The sequence below is a fragment of the Macrobrachium rosenbergii genome, chromosome 50 (genome assembly GCF_040412425.1).
Source record: "Macrobrachium rosenbergii isolate ZJJX-2024 chromosome 50, ASM4041242v1, whole genome shotgun sequence".
NCBI lineage: Eukaryota > Metazoa > Arthropoda > Malacostraca > Decapoda > Palaemonidae > Macrobrachium > Macrobrachium rosenbergii.
In genome coordinates, this window is record NC_089790.1 from 37,139,207 (window position 1) to 37,162,191 (window position 22,985).

Consider the following 22,985-nt stretch of genomic DNA (forward strand, 5'->3'; position numbering starts at 1 on the left):
GTGTACCTTCTTCAATTATGTTCTGGCGTTCTCGAACGGTTTGGCCCTGCCATTTACGATTCACATCAATCGTATTCAGAAGTCATTAATGGAACCACACGGCGTATAGTTTTGACTTCTGATGAGCCCCAAACACCATTAATGGACTAAATACAACTCTTATTTCACGTTTTGGTGTGAGGCAAAATGTTAGACACTGAGGTAGAAAGTCGTTCTGAGGACACACAGATCCTCTGCATCCCCCTCTCGCCTTTGAAGGCAGCAATAAGCCAGGCAATTAAACTACCACCATTCTCATGGCAAAATACAGCATCCTGGTTCCTGCAGGCAGACATCCATTTCTGGGTAGCTAAAATCATGGATGAGGAAACCAAAGTGGACGTCACCATGACAATGCTTCCAGAGGAGGTCTTCAACAAAATCATCCCATGGTTGGATTCACAGCCGGGCAAAGTCAAGTACAAAGACCTACAAAAGAAACTCATTGACACATACTCCATGCCCATCCCAGAGAGAGCCCAATGCACCCTTGACCTGATGAACCAGCCCCTGGGGGACGCATCACCCAGGAACACCTGGGATAAACTACAAGGTCTCCTAATGCTGCTGGGTTTCGACTCAGACAGATGGAAGAGGGGATCAGCTTGTCGCAGGAAATTTTCCTGCGGGCCTTCCGCAGGAGGTGAGGGCACAAATCATGGAAGCAGATGAGCTCTCCATGGACAAATTGGCGAGCATAGCACACAAACTCCACAAGGCCACCAAGGCCTCAAGGCACGCTGCAACACCTGCAGCCTGGTAGCAGAAGACACCAAATGGGGGACACAAACGTGGTGTACAGGAAGAAGGCGCCTCCGCAGCAGCAGAAGATGAGGACAAATCCAGCCTGGTGTTACTTCCATCGGTGGTTTGGAAAGGATGCCAAGAACTGCAGAGCCCCTGTTCTTTCACAAAAAACTAGAAAGGTGGCCACCCATAACAGCAGTGGCCGCAAACCTTAGAGAACCCCAGCCAGTAGGATTCTTCATCCATGATGCCATATCAGGATGGTGGATGCTGATAGACATGGGGGCTATGCAGCCAGTATTTCTGCCATCGAGGGAGGACAGCGACCACACGTCCGGCGCCGCAGCCACACTAGTGGTCGCAAATAGAAGCCCCATCCTCTGCTACAGAACTCGGACCCACAGAATATCCATCCTGGGCCATAAATATGAATGGCCCTTCGTCATCACGGACGTCAAGTTTCTCTTACTGGGCGCTGATTTCCTCGCACATCACAGACTGCTGGTAGACATCAGCCAAAAACGCCTGCTGGATACCGGAACCTGCTGCTCCTGACCACTCTCCACTGGACCGGGGATGCCCACCATATGCTCCATCTCATCGAACAAATAGAGCACCCTCCTGCATGAATTCCCCAGATGTCTTCAAGCCAGAACTGCGTCAGGTGCCAGGTACCCAGGCCAAGCACGGCATCCATCACCACCACAGGCCCGCCGACACATGCCAAGTTCCGCCGCCTGCCGCCCAAGAAACTCCAGGGTGCTAAATGAGCGTTCGCCAAGATGGAAAGGATGGGTATCTGCAAAAAGGCATCGAATCCATGGGCATCCCCCTCCACATGGTGAAGAAACCAGATGGTTCCTGGAGGCCCTGTGGGGACTATTGTCAGCTGAACCTAGTGACAACACTGGACCACTATCCCCTGCCAAACATGCAGGACCTAACAGGAGCCGTGCATGGGGCAAGATATTCACAAAAATGGATTTGCTCAAGTCTTATTTTCAGGTACCAGTACATCCCAGAGACGTTCCAAAGACAGCCATCATCATGCCATTTGGGACATATGCCTTCTACTCCACCTTCGGCCTCAGGAATGCCGGGGCCACATTCCAGCGCCTTTTGGACAGCATCTTGGGGGACCTGCCTTTCTGCGTCTGCTACGTGGATGACATCCTAATCTTCTCCAGGCCCCTGGAGGAGCACCTAGGTCACGTCCGGGCTGTGCTGAAATGCCTTCAAGAGAATGGATTGGTCGTCAGATTCGATAAATGTACCTTCGGATTGGAGAAGGTAGACTTCCTGGGACACGAGGAACTCTCCGATAGGTGTCCGCCCCATGGCCTCCAAGGTGGATGCAGTGAAGGATTTTCCAGCACCAAAAATGACCAAGTCCTTCCAGGAGTTCCTCAGCATGGTCAACTACTACCGACGTTTCGTGCCGGACATCGCCCTCATCATGTATCCCCTAACCGGAGTGCTGAAGGAGAAGCTGAAAGCACTGACTTGGGAAGCTCTGCAGCAAAAGGTGTTCAAACAGACGAAGGCAGCCCACGCCAAAGCCACCACCTTAACATATCAAGACCCCACCGCCCCCCTGAAACTTACCACTGACGCCAGCAACGTCGCTTATGGAGCCATGCTGGAGCAGATAGTGGATGGTTTCCCACCCACTTTTTTAGCCACAAGTTAAAGCCACCGGAGACCTGCTACAGTGCATTTGACAGGGAACTGCTGGCAATCTACCAAGCTGTGTGGCACTTCAAGTACCTCTTGGACAGCAGCCCTTTCACCATCCTGACAGACCACAAGCTGTTGGTAAATGCATTCACAAAGGCAGGAGACGCATGGTCGTCAAGACAACAATGGCACCTGGCTGCTATCTCCGAATTTGGATGCACCATCAGTTACATCCCCAGCAAAAAGAACCTGGTAGCTGACACCCTATCAAGAATTGAAATAAATTCAGTCCACCTGGGCATAGACTACGAAGACCTGGTGAAGGAACAGGCTGCAGACCTGGAAACGGCAGCTTACCACACGTAACTTACAGCACTGAAGTGAGAAGACGTGCCAATGGGTGAATCCGGATCAACACTTCTCTGCGACACCAGCACAGGCCGCCCACGCCTGATACCCGCGTCACAAAGAAAGCAGGTGTTCGTCATCATCCACGGGCTGTCCCATCCATCAGGACGAACAACAAAGCACCTGATGGCAGAAATTCGTGTGGTACAGGATCAGGAAGGACGTACAAGAATGGGCGAAGAACTGCATACCGTGCTAGACAAATAAGACCACAAGGCACACGGAATCAGGCATCGGAGACTTCCGTCAACCACATCAGCATTTTGGGCACATCCACGTAGACATTGTAGGACCTCTGCTGCAACCAGGGGGTGCCAGATACCTCCTGATGATCATAGACCATTCCACAAGATGGCCGGAAGCAACCCCAATGGTAGAAGCATCAACAAGCGCCTGCGCAGAAGCCCTACTATCAAGTTGGATAAACCGTGTCTGTGTGCCGGACGATATAACTACTGACAGGGGCCTGGCATTCTTATTGGAACTCTGGGTCTCCCTAGCACGCCTGATGGGGACAACACTTCACAGTATGACGGCATAAAACCCTGCGACCAACGGTATGGTGGAAAGAACCCACTGTTCATTGAAAGCAGCTCTGATGGCACGTTGTACCGATGAAAACTGGAAGGTGCAGCTGCCCTGGGTCCTGCTGGGTCTCTGCACCACACCAAGGACAAACGGCAAGGAATCTCCCACAGAGAAAGTCTACAGCGAAACACTGGCCATACCTGGAGAATTCTTCCCCATGGAGCCGGACATCCCGGATACACCCTTCCAAGGCTAAGAGAAATTGCAAAGAAGTTCACACCCTGCCAAAAGACTTTTGCAGACAGGACCCATAACTTCAGCCCAGAAGGCCTGAAAACTTGTACACACGTCTTCATGAGGAGAGATGCCCACTGCCCACCCTTGACCAGACCATACAGAGGACCATACCGAGTCATCAGTAGAACATCCAAGGCCTACCTCATCAACATCCATGGGCAGGAAAACTGGATATCTGTCAACAGGTTAAAGCCAGCCTTCCTAATGGACAGCGGAACCTGGGAGGAAACCAGCAGATGTCCCAGAATTCCTCCACAAAACAAGACCTCAGATGAAGTGATCGGCATCCAAAAACGAAGTCGGGGACGTCCCAAGGGCCGCACTAAGGATGTCATCTGCCCGGCAAAACCGCTGGATGATTCAGCAGTCGAAGCCACCCCACAACCACAGATATCAAGAACTCGAGGTCGGCTCCTGCTCCCAAGAAGATACTGTGATTAACATTCAACAGATCTTCTAATCATTATTTCATAATAATTGTCTTGGGGCGGGGGAATACTTGCAAAGACATCTTCTTTACCCATTAATTACGATCATGTATCGCATCTATCAATGCAGCAAGAATCTCATGTATATATTTGTATGTAGAATTTCCTGGCCTTTTCACCAATGTATATTTTATCACTGTATGTACATTATGTCTCGTTATTGTTATTTGACTGACTGTTAACAAACACAAATTGCTCTCACTCAGTGTGCGGGTCACGGCGACTGGGGGTCGGGCACCACACGCTGCTATGTATACCTTTGCCCAGGTAATAAATCAATCAGTACCAAGTTCTGTCTTCTTTGACCTCACAACCTGAAAAAAAATTTCTCTGCCTAAAAAAATTTTTAAATGCTGTACCACATTTTCAGAGAAAGCGATCATTGTTAATGTAACCCACAAAATCATTAACGAAATGTCCATTGGTGAGAAGGAAAAAGGAAATACCTTTCAAAAGGGTGGATGAGTCAGTTTCAACACCAGAAGAAGAAGAAGAAAGACAACGCTGGGCGGAATATTTCATTCACGGCTTTTGAAGAAACTTGAGAGGCGGAGAGCACAGGGCTAGCTCTACCCATAAGGATCTTCAAGTAACCTATGGGTCCAAGGCAACTGGCATTTCTTATTGCTCACCCATCCAATTTCTGGACAGACCCAGTGTTGTTCAACTCTGTTAATCGGACAATCATACGCATAGCCAATTTTACTGTTGTCTCTGCGTCCTCTTGTAAAAGAAACGTTGAAAAAAACATCTCTTTAATATGTAAGACTACAATTAATGTCCCAACAGCAATGAAAGGATGTAACTGACTTCATATTTATTTGCAGATTGTAATGAGCGTTTGCTTTGGACAAGGGAAACTAGGGGCTGCTTTCTACGATGTTACCAGTCTCCAAGTAAGCATCTTCACATATAGGTGACGCTGGTTCTTATTCATATTTGTACATGAAAAACAGATTATTGTTATAGTTTTAACGGTTTAATCCTACTACTACTACTACTACTACTACTACTACTACTACTACTACTACTACTACTGCGTTTCTTGTTGATTTCTCTGCTTCAGGTCTCTGGACCATTGTTCATTTTTCGATAAGAAAACTATTGCCAATATTTTTTCTATAAACTGTGTTTTCGTGCCCAGTCATTATGGTAACATTTTTATCTTTTTTATTCGTGCAATACATGTCGAAGTACACTGAAATCCTCACGCTGCTTCTAAAAGTCAATCAGCTAACTCCTTCAGATAAGAAACTTAGTTGTGAAAAGTCATCTGCATCCGAGTTGTTCCCGGAGAAAAAAGATGGTCCAAATCTCTTTACAGAAATGACTTCTGATTTCTAGCCTGTCGTCATATTTCCATAGACTGGCCGGCTCACCAGTTACTATTTCCTTATCTAATAATTCTTATTTTCATAAATATTTTGTAAATGTTAATATGCTGCTGTAAAGAGGCTTTGGCTGAAAGCTTCATTTCCCTAATCGACCTTCCATATTGCACCCAAGACTTAAAAGAGAGTTCATTCCCTTCTCGCGTTGGAGTCGTTATTCAGGTTCCTCGATCCCACGTCCAATGTTAGATGGATGTCCTGTTCAGTGTGAAGAGCACTTTCAACTAATGCTTCTGAGCGCGCATTGTTTCTCAAAATGAACTGTTATGAAAATAAGAATCCACATTTTCAGCAACAAGTGTAAATAAGCGGAAATAACGTCTGCTTTTGCCTTAGTCTAGAGTTATGAATTGCTGACGCTAGTGAAGAGATAGCTACAAAAAAATAGGCCTTGCGGATCCTTAAAACATACATTGAGCTGTATATATCTATTTTACTTATTATTCTATATATAATGCTAATGCTCGTAATGTATTCATCAGGTTTACCTTGTGGAGGACAAAGTCGATGCTTCCCCCGATTTCTGGGCTCTTCGCACTCTCCTCAGGGAACAAAAGCCAAGGTGAGATATACGCGCGCTGTTTTCCTCCTCTTCCAGTGGGTTCATTTGTAATGTTTACTCTTCCCTCCCCCCTTTGCCTCCCTTTGTCTGTCTGTCTGTCTGTCTCGCATCCTCTTTCCTCGCCCAACCCTGGTGGAAGGAAATGACGTGGAATAGGGAAAGAGCCTGATTTAAACTTTCAGGAAGCGATAGATCTACCTCTTAAAGGTGGAGCTATTTAAGGGCTCTTGAAAAAAACACTTATCCAACATGAACATTGACTGACATATGACACTAGTTCAAAGGATAAAGTAAGCAAGGCTGTCGCTTATGGACAGGTGGGTGATCGTTGGCGGACGTCAGGATGAACGCTTCTTCCGCACCCTTCAGGAGCTCTGCGGGGTACCAAGGACTCCTCTTAACCCGCCATCTGCACCTCGACCAGACGGGGTAAGTTCAATCAAAATCTTTCCAAAATTTGATGTGAGAACTGACTTATTGTGGAAAACAATAATATTGTTTAGTTCTGAAGCCAACTTAATCGAAAGCAAGCTCATGTAGCGCACTTACATCTCGTTTCTAAATTAATGGCAGCTAAACATTTCCCGGCAGCGTTTGAATCTGACTTCTCCAGAACCGAATGTTTCAGTGAGGTTCTGTGATGTTGCCTCACTTTATCGGAAATATATTTGGAGATTCATAAATCATTTTAATTTTATCCCTTTTTGCTTAATGCATAAAACATTTCTGTTCAGGCAACACTTAAAATTCCTTTCATTTCAGAATAATAGCCCTTCTTCAGATGTCGTGGCGGGATCTCCTTTGACGACCTCTTCATCTGCAGCAGCATCCTGCGTTATGAAGGTTCTTCCAATGAGTGATTACAGTAAGGTTCTTCTCGTTGTTTAACAGTTAGCAATGTAGTGTGCACGCGCAATTAACGGTGCTCCATCCTGCTGCAATTGTCTGACAGAGAATTTGTCTACTGAGCACGGTACTTGGTTGGTTGTTCTTGATGAAGATATTTTGGATATTTAAGGATAACAAGTATGGAGAAACAGATCCATAGTTATGTATGGGTACAAATATATTTCAAAATCTCTACAGAGAGCTTTCGGAAGATTCCCGAAAGCTCTGTATAAATTTATTTTTAGATATATTGGTACTCATACATAACTGTGGATTTATTTCTCCATTTCAAGACTCTGCTACTAAGAGTATCTTTGAATGACAAGTATGTTCCTCGTTCATTGTAGTTTAATGACTTTTATAATCATTTAAATAATCATCTACTTTTATAAACGAATCAACTGATTTATCATCCCTTTTCCTAACACCAGTTGAAAAAAGAGAGAAAGAGAGGCTGGGGTGGGAATCACCACATCTAAACAGGACTTGATGTGTACTGAATATTCCTCATTTACAGACGATTCACGGTCTGTAGAATCATTACTACTTTATAATAAGCCGCTTGTTTATCGGAGTATTAAACTGGGTAGATAAATCACTGTTTTGCCGTGTTTATATATCATATAAATGTATATTGGTCATTACATATATTATATATATATTACATATATATAACATATATATATATATATATATATATATATATATATATATATATATATATATATATATATATATATATATATGTATGTGTAATCAGGAATATGTGTAATTTAGTACATGTGTATGACCATATACATACAGGGTTTGATCCATAAAGTCATGGTGCAATTTTATCAACCCTTTTACCTTGTTTAGTATAAGCATGATAAAATTAATCTGTAAGAAGCCCTGGATCAAATGTCCTGGATTTGATCAAGGGGCTAGTTTCTGTTGACTTCCAGCAAGTGATGTTTTTGAGGCTAATGAGGCATTTGTTTTAGGCCCCGGGTATTGAGGGGGCCACAATTTCTGATTAAAAAATAAAAATAAAATAACTTCTTCTTCACGAGACTTGGCTGGCCTGTGATTCAATTCATGTCATATGTAAATTATACAATGGAAATATATGAATTGTAAATCTAATCGTTCTTTGTTTTTCTGTTGCTCAACTTTGTAATGGAATTACTGTTTTTAATACAGTAATGAACAGCATAATAGATCAATCATTTCAATATAAATTAAACGCAGAACCTGCACACTAACTACTACTGTTCATAGCGAAACATGGATGAAAAAAAATATGATAAACTATGTTGTCTGTTAAAAAGGCCCTGACCTGAAAAATCCCCAAGTTCTGGAAGTCCGACCATTGTGCAAAACTGGGTAGATAAATCACTGTTTTGCCGAACTAGCCCTCGCAAATCTTCCCAAGGAAGTGGTCAATATTTTGATTACGTTATTACACTTTCTGTAACAAATATATATATTCACACATATATACAGAATATTGTATATATATATATATATTTTATATATCTATAATATATGTTTGTATATATATATATGACTCTTTCTTTGTACTTATTATATACATACAGGGTGTTCTAAAGATGCTACAATTTGCAATACTTGTACCAACTATACATGATAGAATTAATACAGAAACCATGGTTTATTCTGATGTTTTATTTATCAGGAACAGAACCTGTTTCCTTAAAATTTCTTCTTCCACCTGGCTGTTGACCCATGGCTTGGCTGGATGGTAAACCAGCTTCTTTGGTGTACTGAGTTGTAATTCTTCTTTGTCCAAAGAAGAATTACAACCCAGTACAATAAGAGCTCAACAACCAAAGAGCAGGTGGATGAAGAAATTTAGGAAACAGGTTCTCTTCCATGTGTTGACAAAGGAACTGTAGCATCTGTAGAACAATCCTTTGAAAGAAGTTATGCTTTCATTATAAGTTCTTTATCGACAGAATCTTGTGAACAGTAGATTTTGAGAGCCCATCTCCAAAGATGTTCGTCTTAGACTCTTTCTCGGACTTCTTTCAAAGGATTGTTCTACAGATGCTACAGTTCCTTTACCAACACATGGTCTACAGACCATGGTTTATCAGGAACAGAACCTGTTTCCCTAAATTTCTTCATCCACCTGGCTATGCACTTCCTGTATGGTGCTTCTTTATTGTACTGGGTTGTAATTCTTCTTTGGACAGCGACAGTACATATTAGCTCAGCCAACCAAAGAACGCGGTTTACTTTCTCTTCCAGCCAAGCCATGGGTCAATAGCAGTTCTGAAAAGAAGTCATTTTTAACTTTCATAAACTGTGAAAAATATACGATAAAACAAATAATAAATAAATTTCAGAAAAGCATAAAAACTAAACACATCAAGCTTTCTTATCCTTTTTACAGATTAATTCTATCATGTATAGTTATGAAGCTACGAGTATTTTAAATTGCACCATGACTTTATGGACACCCTGTACATATACAATATACATATACATACATACATATATATATATATATATATATATATATATTTATATATATATACATGCATATATATATATATATATATATATATCCATATATATATATATATATATATATATACATATATATATATATATATATATATATATATTGTCAAAAGTGATCAAATACCTGGTTATTACACAAACAATTAATAAGACCAAAAAATTTACCTCACTTCAGCCAGATACCTGAAACCTCATAATAATATTAAGACTGAATATTTTAAAGGTACAGTGATCCCTTAAAACGTGCTTAATACTTGAAAAATCAATCTTAAATTTATCAAGTTATGGGTAAGGTAACAACTGATAAACTATAAACAGACTAGGGGAAAAAGGGCATCACTCCATCAAATACTATAATTGTTCCCTGGTTCTACTTCACTTTGATAAAGGAGAACTAGTCAGATATATCACTTACCTTGAATACACACACAAATATCTCTAATCACTGGTGGTCAAAATGAAACACTGTGCTTTTAAAACTTTAAACAGACAAATTTATTTCTAAGTTCAAAAGTTATAAGTAGAGTTCACAATCTCAAAAAGATTTACTATTACTTGACAGCAGTGTAAGATTCAAGTATTTCTTAACCAAGATTAACTCACAAAACTTTAATTTATCAAGAAATCAATTTAATTAAGTAAAATTCAAATGATTAACACTCACTCCAGACTATACTGTAAATCTTAATAATTGAAATCAACACAAATGTTCACTGAAATCTTAATAATTGAAATCAACACAAGTATTCACTGAAATCTCAATGAAACCAACACCAACAAAACACCAATTAATCACCAACACAAACTTTGGGAAACACTGTGAAATTATAAACACATGAGCATATGATAATAATATGAAATCACGGACATATAAGAAAGTAATATGCAGAAATAAATATACCAACAGTAATTTCACAAAGACAAAATATGTTTAAAGATTATATCAATCTTTCAAAAGATTACCTTCACTTTTAAAAAGATTAAACTCACCTCTTACTAAAATCACAACTATCTTTCACCAAGACAACACTTCACTCTTAAACATGATACCATGCAAGTAAACAAGCACATTACCTTACTTCATTTTGTAATCTATAAAACACACTTTTTCACCATGGCTGTAGAACACAAAAATTTTAAACCATTCTCAAAAAATATTTTATCTCGTGAGAGAGTTTTACAAAACTTATATACCTATGAGAGTAACCACAGTTTTACACCCTCCTATATGAATAACAATTGAGAGAGAGAGAGAGAGAGAGAGAGAGAGAGAGAGAGGGGGAGATCTTACTAATACCAGGCCCCTTATCGGACTAACTGTTTTTGTTCACCAATTCTGCTTTTATCCTCAAACCTGGGTTGCCAGTTAGTCACTTCCAATCTTAGAATAACCTGAGTCCCTTCTTATACATTCTAGAATACCCAGAATACAGAATTCCTCCTGCAGAATAAACAAAATAAAGAATACAGAATAAGCACAGTATTCTTTGGCTTGGAAAGGAAACACATTTGGCCTTTTATCTAAATGATTGGCAGATAATTTCCTGTTTGGACACTTGTGTAAACAGACACATAGGCCTTTGGAACTAGTCATGGTTAAAAGCTGTCAACCCTCGTCACAGATCCTTATCACTCTTTGCTTACAGAGTTCCCTGGATGGCTTTGTACCCAGCTGAGCAAACAGGATATACTTATCTGAGCTGGTTACCAAAATATCTCTGAACTTTAACTCCCACGAAACATGGTATCTTATGAACACAAAAGAATATTTAGCATTTATAAGCATTGCACAACATTTACTTACATGATAAAGTCATCTCATTACACCTCACAACATATGAAATAGCTTTAAGAAAAAACATATCAAAATCATAGACAATACATGAAAAACACAGAGCAAATATTACTTTTACAGAATGGTTATATATTATATCATATTATAATATTATACAGTATATAGGGTGTTTCAAAATTAGAGCCACCCCCCCCTCTACAGCATAAGCTAAAATTGATATGGACAAAAACAAAAGTAATTCAGAACAAGTATTTATTTAAGTTTCTCTCTGAGTATTTAACATTTTGCGTGGCCTCCATCTGCCTGTACCACAGCCTGCATTTTTGAGGGGTATGATTTCAGCAAATCACAAAAAAGCTGAGACTCAAACTCCATTTCCCTGAGCACTTCAGTCACCTCTCTTTGCAGATCATCGAGGCTTGGTATACCATCATTATTCACTGTGCGCGTTTCAACACAATCCTTTAAGATACTACCAATGTTTTCACACACATTAAGGTCAGGGGAGCTACCTGGAAATTCAATTGACGAGAAGAAATCGATACCACTGTTTCGAAGCAGCTCCTGTGTCTGAAGAGCCTTGAAACATGGTGCCTTATCATGCAAAAATGTGACTTCTTCAACAAATAACACATTTTCAGGATCTTTCTCTGAAGTATTCGCCATTCCATGACTCTCCTTTTTCTTTGATGATCCACATTAACCGTTTGGCTGTGAAACAGAGAAAAATTCCCAGACATTCAGGAAATTTCACAACTTGGTGATAGCACACGTCATCGCTGATATCATCCAACTTTGCAGCCCAAATGATGTCATTTTTATTATTTGGCTTCCTGACTGTGTAAATGAAGAATTCATCTGATGCGGCAACATGGAGAAAGTCAGCTTCATCCCAATCTTTAAGAAATGAACCACAAAAACATGCACGGTCTTCTCTCTGTTGCTGAGTGATGTTGGGCTTGCTGATAACATGAAATGGCTTGATACCACATTTTTTCAACTCTTGATATACAGCACTATAACTTCTCTTCTTTCCCCTTTTTGTTTCTAGTTCAAGCGTCAATTTACATAAAGACTTTCTTGGTCTACCCTCTGCCTCAGCTATGATGTCTTTTGACTCCTGAGAAAGGACTTCAGGCCTTCCAAGATTCTCACTCTTTTTGTGATGACAGTCATATGGATTTTTGTTCCAGTTTCTTTTAACAAAGTTCATCTCTTTTAATGTATTTAGCTATCAGGAACGTGAAATGAAGGATGCACCAGCATCCCTTGCCTCTTTATAGCCAGATTCGGTCAATCCATCTGATTTCCTACGAGTCATTAGCCATGGCTGTATCTAACTCCATCACTCAGTCTGAAAATACAAGAAATGTAAAATGAAAAATAGCTTAATATAAACTTAAAATAATGTACCTGGAGATAGGCTATAGCAGAAAACTTCATAACTTTCCATTTGTTCTGTGGAAGGGGGCCTCTAATTTCAGAAACACCCATATATATATATATATATATATATATATATATATATATATATATATATATATATATATATATATATATATATATATATATATACATATACATACATACATATATATAAATATACAATTTTTGTCACATACAACGTGGCAATTTTTATATTCACACAAATTAAGTCTCAGATGTGGTTTAATTTTAAATTCACCTCGGAATAAACACCGTAGGGGAATTTATAAGTGATAAACGATCTGCCACCAGGTGGCCTCGAACCACCGAATGGCTGGGGGATAACGGCTTTTTTGTTGACGCTATAGCCCCCCATGCATTATTATTATTATTATTATTATTATTATTATTATTATTATTATTATTATTATTACCCGGAAGATGAACCCTATTCATTTGGAACAAGACCACAGGGGCCATTGACTTGAAATTCAAGCTTCCAAAGAATATTATGGTGTTCATTCGAAAGAAGTAGCAGAAGGAAATGGGAAGTACAGAAAAAGATCAGTTACTAAAAAATAGATAAATGAACAAATTAATAAGTAAATAAAAATGTAAGTAAAATATTACGATACAAGTTGAATTGTATTAGGGTCATAATGCATTGAATCTTCTCTTGAACTTCTGAAGTTCCAATTGCACATCCTCTGAGAGGCTGTTCCAGTCCAACAGTGTGAGGAATAAAGGACCTCTGGAACTGAGAAGTTCGACAGCGAGGCACATTTACTGCATATTTGTTCTGCTGTTCAGTGAATCTGGTTGCTATCGGTAGGAAAAGAGGATCAGGGACAAATTGTGAATGTGAAGGGTCTCTGTTAAAATACAACTTATGAAAAAGAAACAAAGAAGAGACCATCTATCTATGGTCCAAGTCATAACTGCTAATATTAGGAAACAAAAACCTACCACCACAAACTATTCTATCCAAAAGAGATAAATCTCTGGCAGAAGCAGACATCTACACTGGAGAACAGTATTCTAGTAAAGGAAGGACAAATGACCTAAAACAGGTTGCATTGATTATATCACTGTTGTAAATATATGAGGCCTTACAAACAATACCTAACTTACGTGCAGCATTTGCTGAAACTTTCATTAGATGTTTCTCAAAAGTTAGATGTGAGTCAAAAGTTACACCTAGAATAAAGCTTCAGACTCATTCATCAGAGCTCCATCCACCTGAGGGGGAAGATGGGTTGGAAAGTCTGTACGAGATCTGCTAATCAATAGTGTTTTCATTTTACTGGAGTTCATTCTCATGCCCCACTGACTACACCATTCACTGACCTGGTCTGTGTCCCGAATAAGGCTGAGGGCAGCTTCATTTCTCATAAGTCGAGACTTTACTACACCCACAAGTGTTGCATCATCGGCATACTAAACAATCTTGTTTTCCAGGCCAACAACCATATCATTTGTATACATATAAGTATGTGGAATCTAATGGACTGTTAGCTGATAGTCAATATGCATATAGGAAGCAGTTAGGTAACTGCAATGCTCTTGCAGGCCTGACATGCCGTTTGCAACAGAATGTTGATATGGGTTTTGAGTGCAGAGTAATTCGAGTTAGTAAATCACAAAGCACTTATTTACAACAGTGGACCAACAACACTACCCTGTGGAACTCCAGACACAGTAGATCTTGGTTTACTAAAGATCCCATCAACACCAACTTGCTGCTGCCTACCTGTAAGGAAACCTTGAAATAATCCTAAAATATATCCACCCACTCCAAGATTCTGAAGTTTATATATAAATGCCTTGTGATTTACTAAATCGAAAGCAACACTAAAATCCATTTGATTTACTCTGCACTCAAACCCCTATCAACGTTCTCTTGCAAATGGCATGTCAGGTCTAAAAGAGTATCCTGGGTACTAACTGCTTCCTATATGCATATTGAGTATCAGCTAATCCTTTAGATTCCACATACTTATATGGTGGCTTAAAAATAAGTTTTTCAGCAACTTTGGATTGCACAGGAGAATAGAGATTGGCCTGTAGTTACTGCAGTCTGCAGATACACCATTCTTTGGAACAGGCACTGTATTACTAAGCTTGTGCTCAACCGCAAAGATACTTCGTCAAGATAAAGATCTATAGAATCTACTAATCTTGGGAAACAACTTACTAAAAAGCTTTTTAAAAACAAAGGGAAGAAACCATCAGGTCCACCCCAGCTATCAAGATTATCCAGAATTTTCGTAACATCCCTAGACCAAAATGCAAATTTTGTAAGAATAGTCACAGGATGATAAGTGTCAGGGAGAGGGACATCCTTAGCTGATTGCTTAGCTTCAGAAGCTCGATGACGTAGTTCAGCTTTTTCCCTAGGGCCAAGAACCAATCTACCATTATCTGTTAACAGTGGTGGAATGGAAGACGACACTGACCCAAAAACAGATGATGCCAATTTTGTCCACCACAGATAAGGCTGAGTAATTCCTGCAAGTGTCCTTTTAAAGGAATTATTGTAATTTCCCTCGGCTGTATTTAAAGTTCTATTTGCAGCTTGGCGAGACTCAAATAAAAATGGTGTAATTTTCATTTGAACGATTTCGTCTCCACGAGTTGAATTTGGTGTGTTTGTCACGGTAAGCTCGTCTACATGTATTATCAAGCATTGACTGGCCATTTGATGACATTTCTAGGGACATATCTTATTAAAATAGTAATCAGCATTTCATTTAATTTCTTCTTGGGATCAGGATCTAATATAGCATCTGAAATATTGAGTGCCTGATAAGTTTCAATAATGCAATTCCAATTGGCTCTAGATTTTAGCCAGACCGTTGTCCAGTGATGGCATTAGAATATACTGATCGACAGATACGTCCATCCCAGTGGCGCAATAATCAGAAGTGCCTTTAAATTCCCAGACCTTGGACTTAACAATAGCTGGAACATCTGTGAATATCAGGTCTAATCTATTACCAGAAATATGCCTGGGTTCCTCAATTAGCTGAACAAAATAGGAGAATAGACAGAACTCAAGAGCAGACTGGCCATGTTGATCAGTGGAATTTGAATTTAGCCACTCGTTGTGCTTTGCATTGCAGTCTCCACAAATAATGAATGAAGCTTTAGAATCTTGTGACTGAGCCATACTAATCCTTTCCAAAAGACAGTCATATATAGACGTCGATATCTGGATTGTGGTAAACTGTAGATACGTAAACATTGTAGAACTTTCTGAAAATTTTAAAACAAAAAACTTAATGGCAACTACACTCCAAATTTTTCTGACGATGTTACTACAATAAATAAAGTCAAGGTCATCAATCCTGGTATTAAAAACTCAGCATATGACTTGTTACTACTTATAAGAGTCTCAGATAGTAACATCAAATTGTAGTTACAGCCACAACTCTGGGGATCAAGAAAATTTGACCTTAAGCCCAGAATATTTGAATAAAGTACTTGCAATTTTTCTTACTGCAATGAACAATAGGCCCAGGGTTCAGCTCAATGTCTCCCAAAAGAATTAAAATTAACAACATAAAATTACTATCAAAACAGACTCATAACAACAGTAACATTGTAAAAATCAACAGAACAATAAACAACAATACCATCAACAACAACAGTATTTACATTATTTACAAAAATTCTGTTTAAAGTATAAATAAAATGACGATATGTCATTGAAAAAAGTGCCAGAAACAACTGGTCGACAAGGTGGGGCCGGCACACCTGATAAGGCACATAAGAAATCTGCCAGGTTTGCCACAACAACTGGGGGAAGACAATCAAGATGGATTTAGAAATAAAATGATCAGAAGGAAAAGATTAGGTAAAGACGATGGCACTTTCCTAATAATCCACAGGACAACTTTTGATCTCTCATCAGCCTGTCCTACAAAGTTTTTAAAAAAACAGAAAATGGAACAAAAAAGAGGAGAAATGCCTGATTGTACCCTCAGGCAAGGGAACTCAAACCCAAGAGCAAGGAAGGCCACAGTCCTAGGTTGGTGAACAAGGTTTATATGCTTAGTAACCTTCTCTTAGATGGGTTGCCTACCAAGGCTGAAGAGTCTCTTCTACCTGCTGGTTTGATTTTGGGGTGTCCTTTTCCTAAAAGAGTTGCCTGCCAAGGCTAATAGAGTCTTTTCTATCATAAAATGTCCTTATCTTATAAAAAGTCTCCATTTGTGACCAGTTTCCCTTTTCATAGCTCTCATCCATGTCGATCTGTCTCTTCCAACTTTTTGGGCATCTACAGAACACCACCTGGCACATTCACATACTATTCTCCCAGGAGCTGTGTGAGGGGCATGTCCAAACCATCTGTATTTCCCTTTCATCATTATCTCATGCACATATGGAACTTCCATAATTTCTCTTATGGCATCATTTCGAACTCTGTCCTGTCTTCTAACTCCTGATATTCTTCTTCAAGCTTTATTTTCAAATCATCAGTATCTTGTAGATACAGTTTCACTGTTATAACAATATTCATGTCTGTATAACTATATTAGTCATACCAAACATGTATAATTTTACTTTAGTATGCAGTTTCCATCTATTAGATTTCCAGAACTTATTCAGCCTGTCCATTGTTTGATTTACATTTTTTTAGTCTTTCATTAAATTCTAACTCAAGAGAACCTTTACTGGATATCGTTGCTTCTAAAAATTTGAAAGATTCAACATCATTAATCCTTTCCCCATCTACTATTATTCCATCCTTTTGTGGTAATTCTTAATTTTAAGCTCCATCTCTTTAGGTGTGTGATGCATTCTTTTAATCAAGCTGTGTAAAATTTCGTTGTGTTTTGCTGATTAAAACAGCATCATCTGCTTATTCTAAGTCTGTTAAGTTTCTATCTTTAACCCATTCCAAGCCTTCTTTTCATCTGCATCTTCTTCATTATGAGATCTATAAGAAGGGGAAACATCAAAGGTGAAACAACATTCCCCTGAAGTAACTTACTATTTACTTCAGGTTTACTTGACAAGACCTCATCAACATTAACTTCATATCTGCTTCGTTCATGGATAATTTCAATTAGCTTTACGCATTTGTCAGGAATGCCATAGTGACGCATGACTTTCCATAATATTTGTCTGTGGACGCTCTCCAGTGCCATCTTGAAATCAACAAAAGCCATCAAGAGGTGATTTTTAATTCCATACATAGCTAGCTGCAAAATATGTCTTAGGATAAATATTTGATATGTGCAACTCCTGACCTTCGTCAAGCCAGTTTGTTTACCTAAAAGCTTTTCATTAATTTCTCTCTCTAGCCTATTGAGAATAAGTATAATGAATATTTTCATTACAGTTGACATAAGTGCAATGCCTCTAGCTATGATTTCAAATTCGCAGCCTCAGGCTTTGTTTCCTCATTACATATTCTGCCAAACAGTGTAGTTAGTATGCCAGATGTCATTTCAGTTTCAGATCAAATCACCTCCATCATAACCTGCCGTTTTTCATTTTCTAAATTTCTTTATCATTATTCCAGACACTGTGAATTCATTCATAAGCACATTCAGATGCTCGTCAGGTTCTGGCATATCAATCATATTGTTCCATTCATATCTCTTATTCATGGCCTCAAAAATGTTCTGTCCAATTTTGTGTTTTCTCTTCTGATATAATTTACATTCCACTACCTATGACAAATGCTTTCCTTTCTTCACTCATGGATATTTCATTAATAATTCCGTGGGCTACCCTTGCACCATGACCACTCTTGAATACTTGGTTTTGTCAGCATCATCAATCTGCATCTCTAAATATTCTCTTTTATTTCTTGATATTCGATTAACTTTACTATCTAGACCCAAGTACTTGGCACGTTGTGTTTTACGTTCCTTCTCCCTGAAATTTGTCTGTATGCACCTCTTGCTTTTGTCCATTTATTATATCATAGGTCTCATCCCCTGTACTCCTTGTTTTCTCAGTCAAAGACTGCTCACAATAAAGAAAATCCAGTGGTTAAAACATGTTCTGCTTGTGTCAGAGTACGAGCTGTGTCTGCGGCGGGTGTTGTCCCTGGCGCTTCCTGGAGAGCCCGAAGGAGCGACGGAGGACGAGAGAGAATTGTACATCCGGGGAAAAGTCAACACTGAACTCGTTCAGATGACGAGGGCCTTCGGAGCGTTACTGAGGTACTCGTTGCCTTTATGATTATTGTTATTGTTGGTAATAATCTTAGTGATCGTGGTTTTCCTGGAATTATAATCAGAAATGGCGCAAGACTGGAGTCGATCATTTTCCGTACCGGAAACTTCTCTCGCTTCGAAACTGTCCAACCAACCTCACATGAACGATGTATATACAGTATATATATATATATATATATATATATATATATATATATATATATATATATATATATATATATATATATATATATATATATATATATATATATATATATATATATATGTATATTATACATATATATATACTATATATACACACAGTTGATGTATATATAAAGTCATTTATCACATTTCATTTATCTTTTGATTTTTTAGTCAATAATCTTTCAGTGAACCATTTTTGTTGCGTCATGTATCTCTATTGTGACCTGTTCCTTGGTAGACTCCCAAATATTAAAAATTATATAAGCAATATTGTCTATTTTGAACGTATTTGAACTTTGAAAGCAGATTGAAAATAAAAATAAAATAGGAACTAAAGACTTAAAATATTTTTTAATAAATACTCAACTGAAGAAAATTAAGAAATCAAACTCTAAGTATATTGTTTTTCAATCATAACAGTTCTTCGATCCTAGAATTCAGTAATGTTCGACACTTATACTGAAATAATGCTAAATAAAAAGAAGTCACGTTTCCATACTCATGTAGACCTGTCGCTGTTTTCCGTTGTTAATCCATATTCATTTCCTCAATTTTTTATATTATGATTTTTAAATCTATTTTATTTCTTCACTCCTAGGATAGATTAGGGCATTATACACACATACATATATATATGTATACACACACATATATATATATATATACACATATACATATATAGCAACATGTATTCATTATAAAAGAAGGATAGCCAGAAGGTGACTCAGCATTTCCACTTTTACCTATAGATGGCAATGTATCGTGGCTGTATTTCATTTTCAAGGCTACAGAAGACAATTCGGATCTTTCCTAGATAGTGACCCCCAAGGGTTTTAACCCGGTATGCATCCACCTTTGCGGCGTGTTTAGCTCAAGCCCTTTGGGGATTACCGTAATAACATAAACAAAAGACTGTAAATATCATAAAGATAATGACCCCCAAGAAATATTAGTCCTAGATAACAATCCCCGAAAATCCTTGGGGTCACTATCTAAACAAGATCCGACAATTCATGTAGATTTATAATACGACAATAAAGACCAAGACATAAAAACAAAAATTATAATATAAAAGTTGATTAAACAGTTAGTTAAATCGTAAAATATTTATGTACATAGGCTGAAACACTGAACACCTAGTAAAAATATATAAGGAGATATTTAAGCTCGGACACTGGACATAAAAACATATGGTGAGACACTCAGGCTAAGATACTGAACGTGAAATGTATGGTGAGACACTTAATTTTAAGAAATTGTACATAATACTAAAACACTGAAACAAGATATATAAACAAAGTAACAGAAACACTCTTATCATCTCAAGTGGTCCTAACATGGAATGCTCTATGATGAAGTCGTGTGACAGGCGAGAGGGAAAAGATTCCCCAGTTCAAATTTAAATCTCTTTCTCTACACTTTCTCTCAGTTTCTGATTATTTCCTCTATCTCTTTCATATGCATAAGCTTTCTTTCATCTTGCTAACCAATACCTATGATTACCACTTCCAAGTGCTGATAGCAAACAGTTTTATATGAATAGTGTGGCCATTTCCACAGCCGTCAAAATTTACTATCTTTGGCCCACTGAAGATCCCATCAACAGCAGCTCACTGCTGCTTACCTGTAAGGAAATCTTGAAATAAACCTATAAATATCCACCAACTCCCACATTCTGAAGTTTATAAATAGTGCCTTGTGATTTACCCAATCGAAAGCAGCACTAAAATCTATTTGGATTACTCTACACTCAAAACCCTTATCAAGGTTCTCTTGCAAATTTCATGTCAAATCTAAAAGAGCATCGCAGCTACCTAAGTGCTTGCTATATGCGTATTGACTATCAGCTAACAATCTTAGATTTCACATAATTATATAGTGGCTTAAAAATAAGTTTTTCTGCTACTTTGGATAGCAAAGAGAGAATAGAAATTGGTCTATAGTTACTGCAGTCTGTAAATATGCCATTCTTTGGAACAGGCACTGTATTACTGAGCTTGTGATCACCTGCAAAGATGTTACGTCGACCTAAAAATCTATACAGTCTACTAATCTTGGGAGACAGCACACTAAAAACATTTTTAAAAAAACAAAGGCAAAAAACCATCTGAACACTAGTACTTTGATACTGTATTACTTTCTCGAGCAATGCTTTAGCAAATCAAACATTTATTTAAAGAACAAATGCAGACTCTGAGTGCAAAGTTAAGATCAAGGATTTCATGTATGAAGCGTATATTATCCCAAAACTAATAGGTTTGTTAGAGTCATTCACCATGGGAAGTGTCCCACCTTTGAAAAAGTATGTTGCTTTTTACAATGATGGCGATCTAACTTCAAAAGAGCATCTGAATGTCTCCAAAAGAAGACTGGCAACTTCCTGCCACAGAGCATTAAACAGTAAGGAAAGAATATTCTAGTCAAGGCAGGTAATGATACACAGGTAGCCTTACTGACTAACTTCAGACCTTCTTCAGATGGAAATATTCACGCAGTTACCCCTCATAGGTCCTTCAACACACACAAAAAAGGGGCATAATTCAGCAAAGACCCATACAACTTCTCTAATGAAGAAGTTTTATGCAGATGACACAGCAAAACCATCTTACTGACCTTCTCTTCCAAACATTTGCCTGTCTGCATAACTATTGGACATTCGCTCATCAGAGTTAAGAAATTCAAAAGCATACCTAGCCAGTACTTCAAGAACTGTGAATATTGTCACAGGGAATTAAAGTTCCACAACAAACAGAAATGCTATTATCTGTTCAATAAAGCATGATCTTGTGGGTCAGTGTCCTACTGACAGATTTTCTTTCACAGTAAATGTGGGCATTCCTCAAATTCAGAAATTAGCCATCTATATGATTTTGAACAGAGGTCCTGGAAACTGCAAAGAGAGGATATAAAGATAGGTGGTGCTGAGTGAAAGCTGATGGGAACTAATAAAGCCCTGAATCAAGCTATGCCCTTACCTTGATCTTCCACCTCTCTGGGACAATATACAAACAAACTCTCAAACCATCCAAGGGACTCTGTCTCTAAGCCTGATTCTCCTGCTGCAACTGAATCCACTGAGGCTGAGGCAAGGAAGGAAGAGGAAGACCACTTCCCAAAGGAATTTAGTTCAGCTAAGTTACTCCTAAGAAAAACACATACATATGGTTTATGTTATTCTTGGGAATAACACAATCAATAAAGTCCAGTCCGACACCCCGGAATCTGTTACATTTCTGTGAAGGAGACCAAGAAGTATTTAAAGTTTTGTGTTTCCTAACAATGAGAAGCAGGGAAGGCCTACTTTTGCCTAAAGGTGCTAAACCCTTAAGAATTTGAATTCCTTTGCTATGCTCACTGAATATCCTACTATTACTACAGGTTCCATTTCTCATGATGACTCAACTCATCAATAACCTAAACCTCTCAAAACCAGAGACCCCCAATTTCTTCTCATGCTGCTCAGAGCAAATAACCTTTTAAGGTTATGCTTCCTCTCCTAAGCTAGTATGTCTGGCAAAAACCCAAATAATTTTTCAATTCAAGTCAGACATTTTTGCAATGGAACTAAAAGAATCTGTAGGCAATTATCATGTCAATCCTGGATTGAGTTATGCCATTTTTCACTCTTCTGCTTCTACTTCCTTGCAAACTGCGGCTATTTCTGTCATTATAGACAAACACTTGACTATTTGTTTCCTGTACCTTCCTTCCAGGTGTGGCTTCAGTGGAAACAGTAATCAGAATTTAATCATTCAGCCTACCACTCCATTCCTACTATTTGGTGATATCAATGCTTGTAATCCTTTGTGGGGTAATGTAGTATTGAATCTA

The 22,985-nt window shown here is 38.5% G+C and overlaps 1 protein-coding gene across 1 annotated transcript in view; it reads left to right on the forward strand.

Moving 5' to 3' along the window:
* The window catches only part of LOC136832840 (mutS protein homolog 5-like), a 99,382-nt gene that overhangs the window by 16,155 nt on the left and 60,242 nt on the right, over positions 1-22,985 (forward strand). The window contains exons 5-9 of the mRNA XM_067094495.1: positions 5,012-5,080; positions 6,058-6,137; positions 6,455-6,566; positions 6,900-7,002; positions 18,806-18,953. Of these exons, the coding sequence (XP_066950596.1) occupies positions 5,012-5,080; positions 6,058-6,137; positions 6,455-6,566; positions 6,900-7,002; positions 18,806-18,953 (512 nt within the window). The remainder of the gene's footprint in view (positions 1-5,011; positions 5,081-6,057; positions 6,138-6,454; positions 6,567-6,899; positions 7,003-18,805; positions 18,954-22,985) is intronic.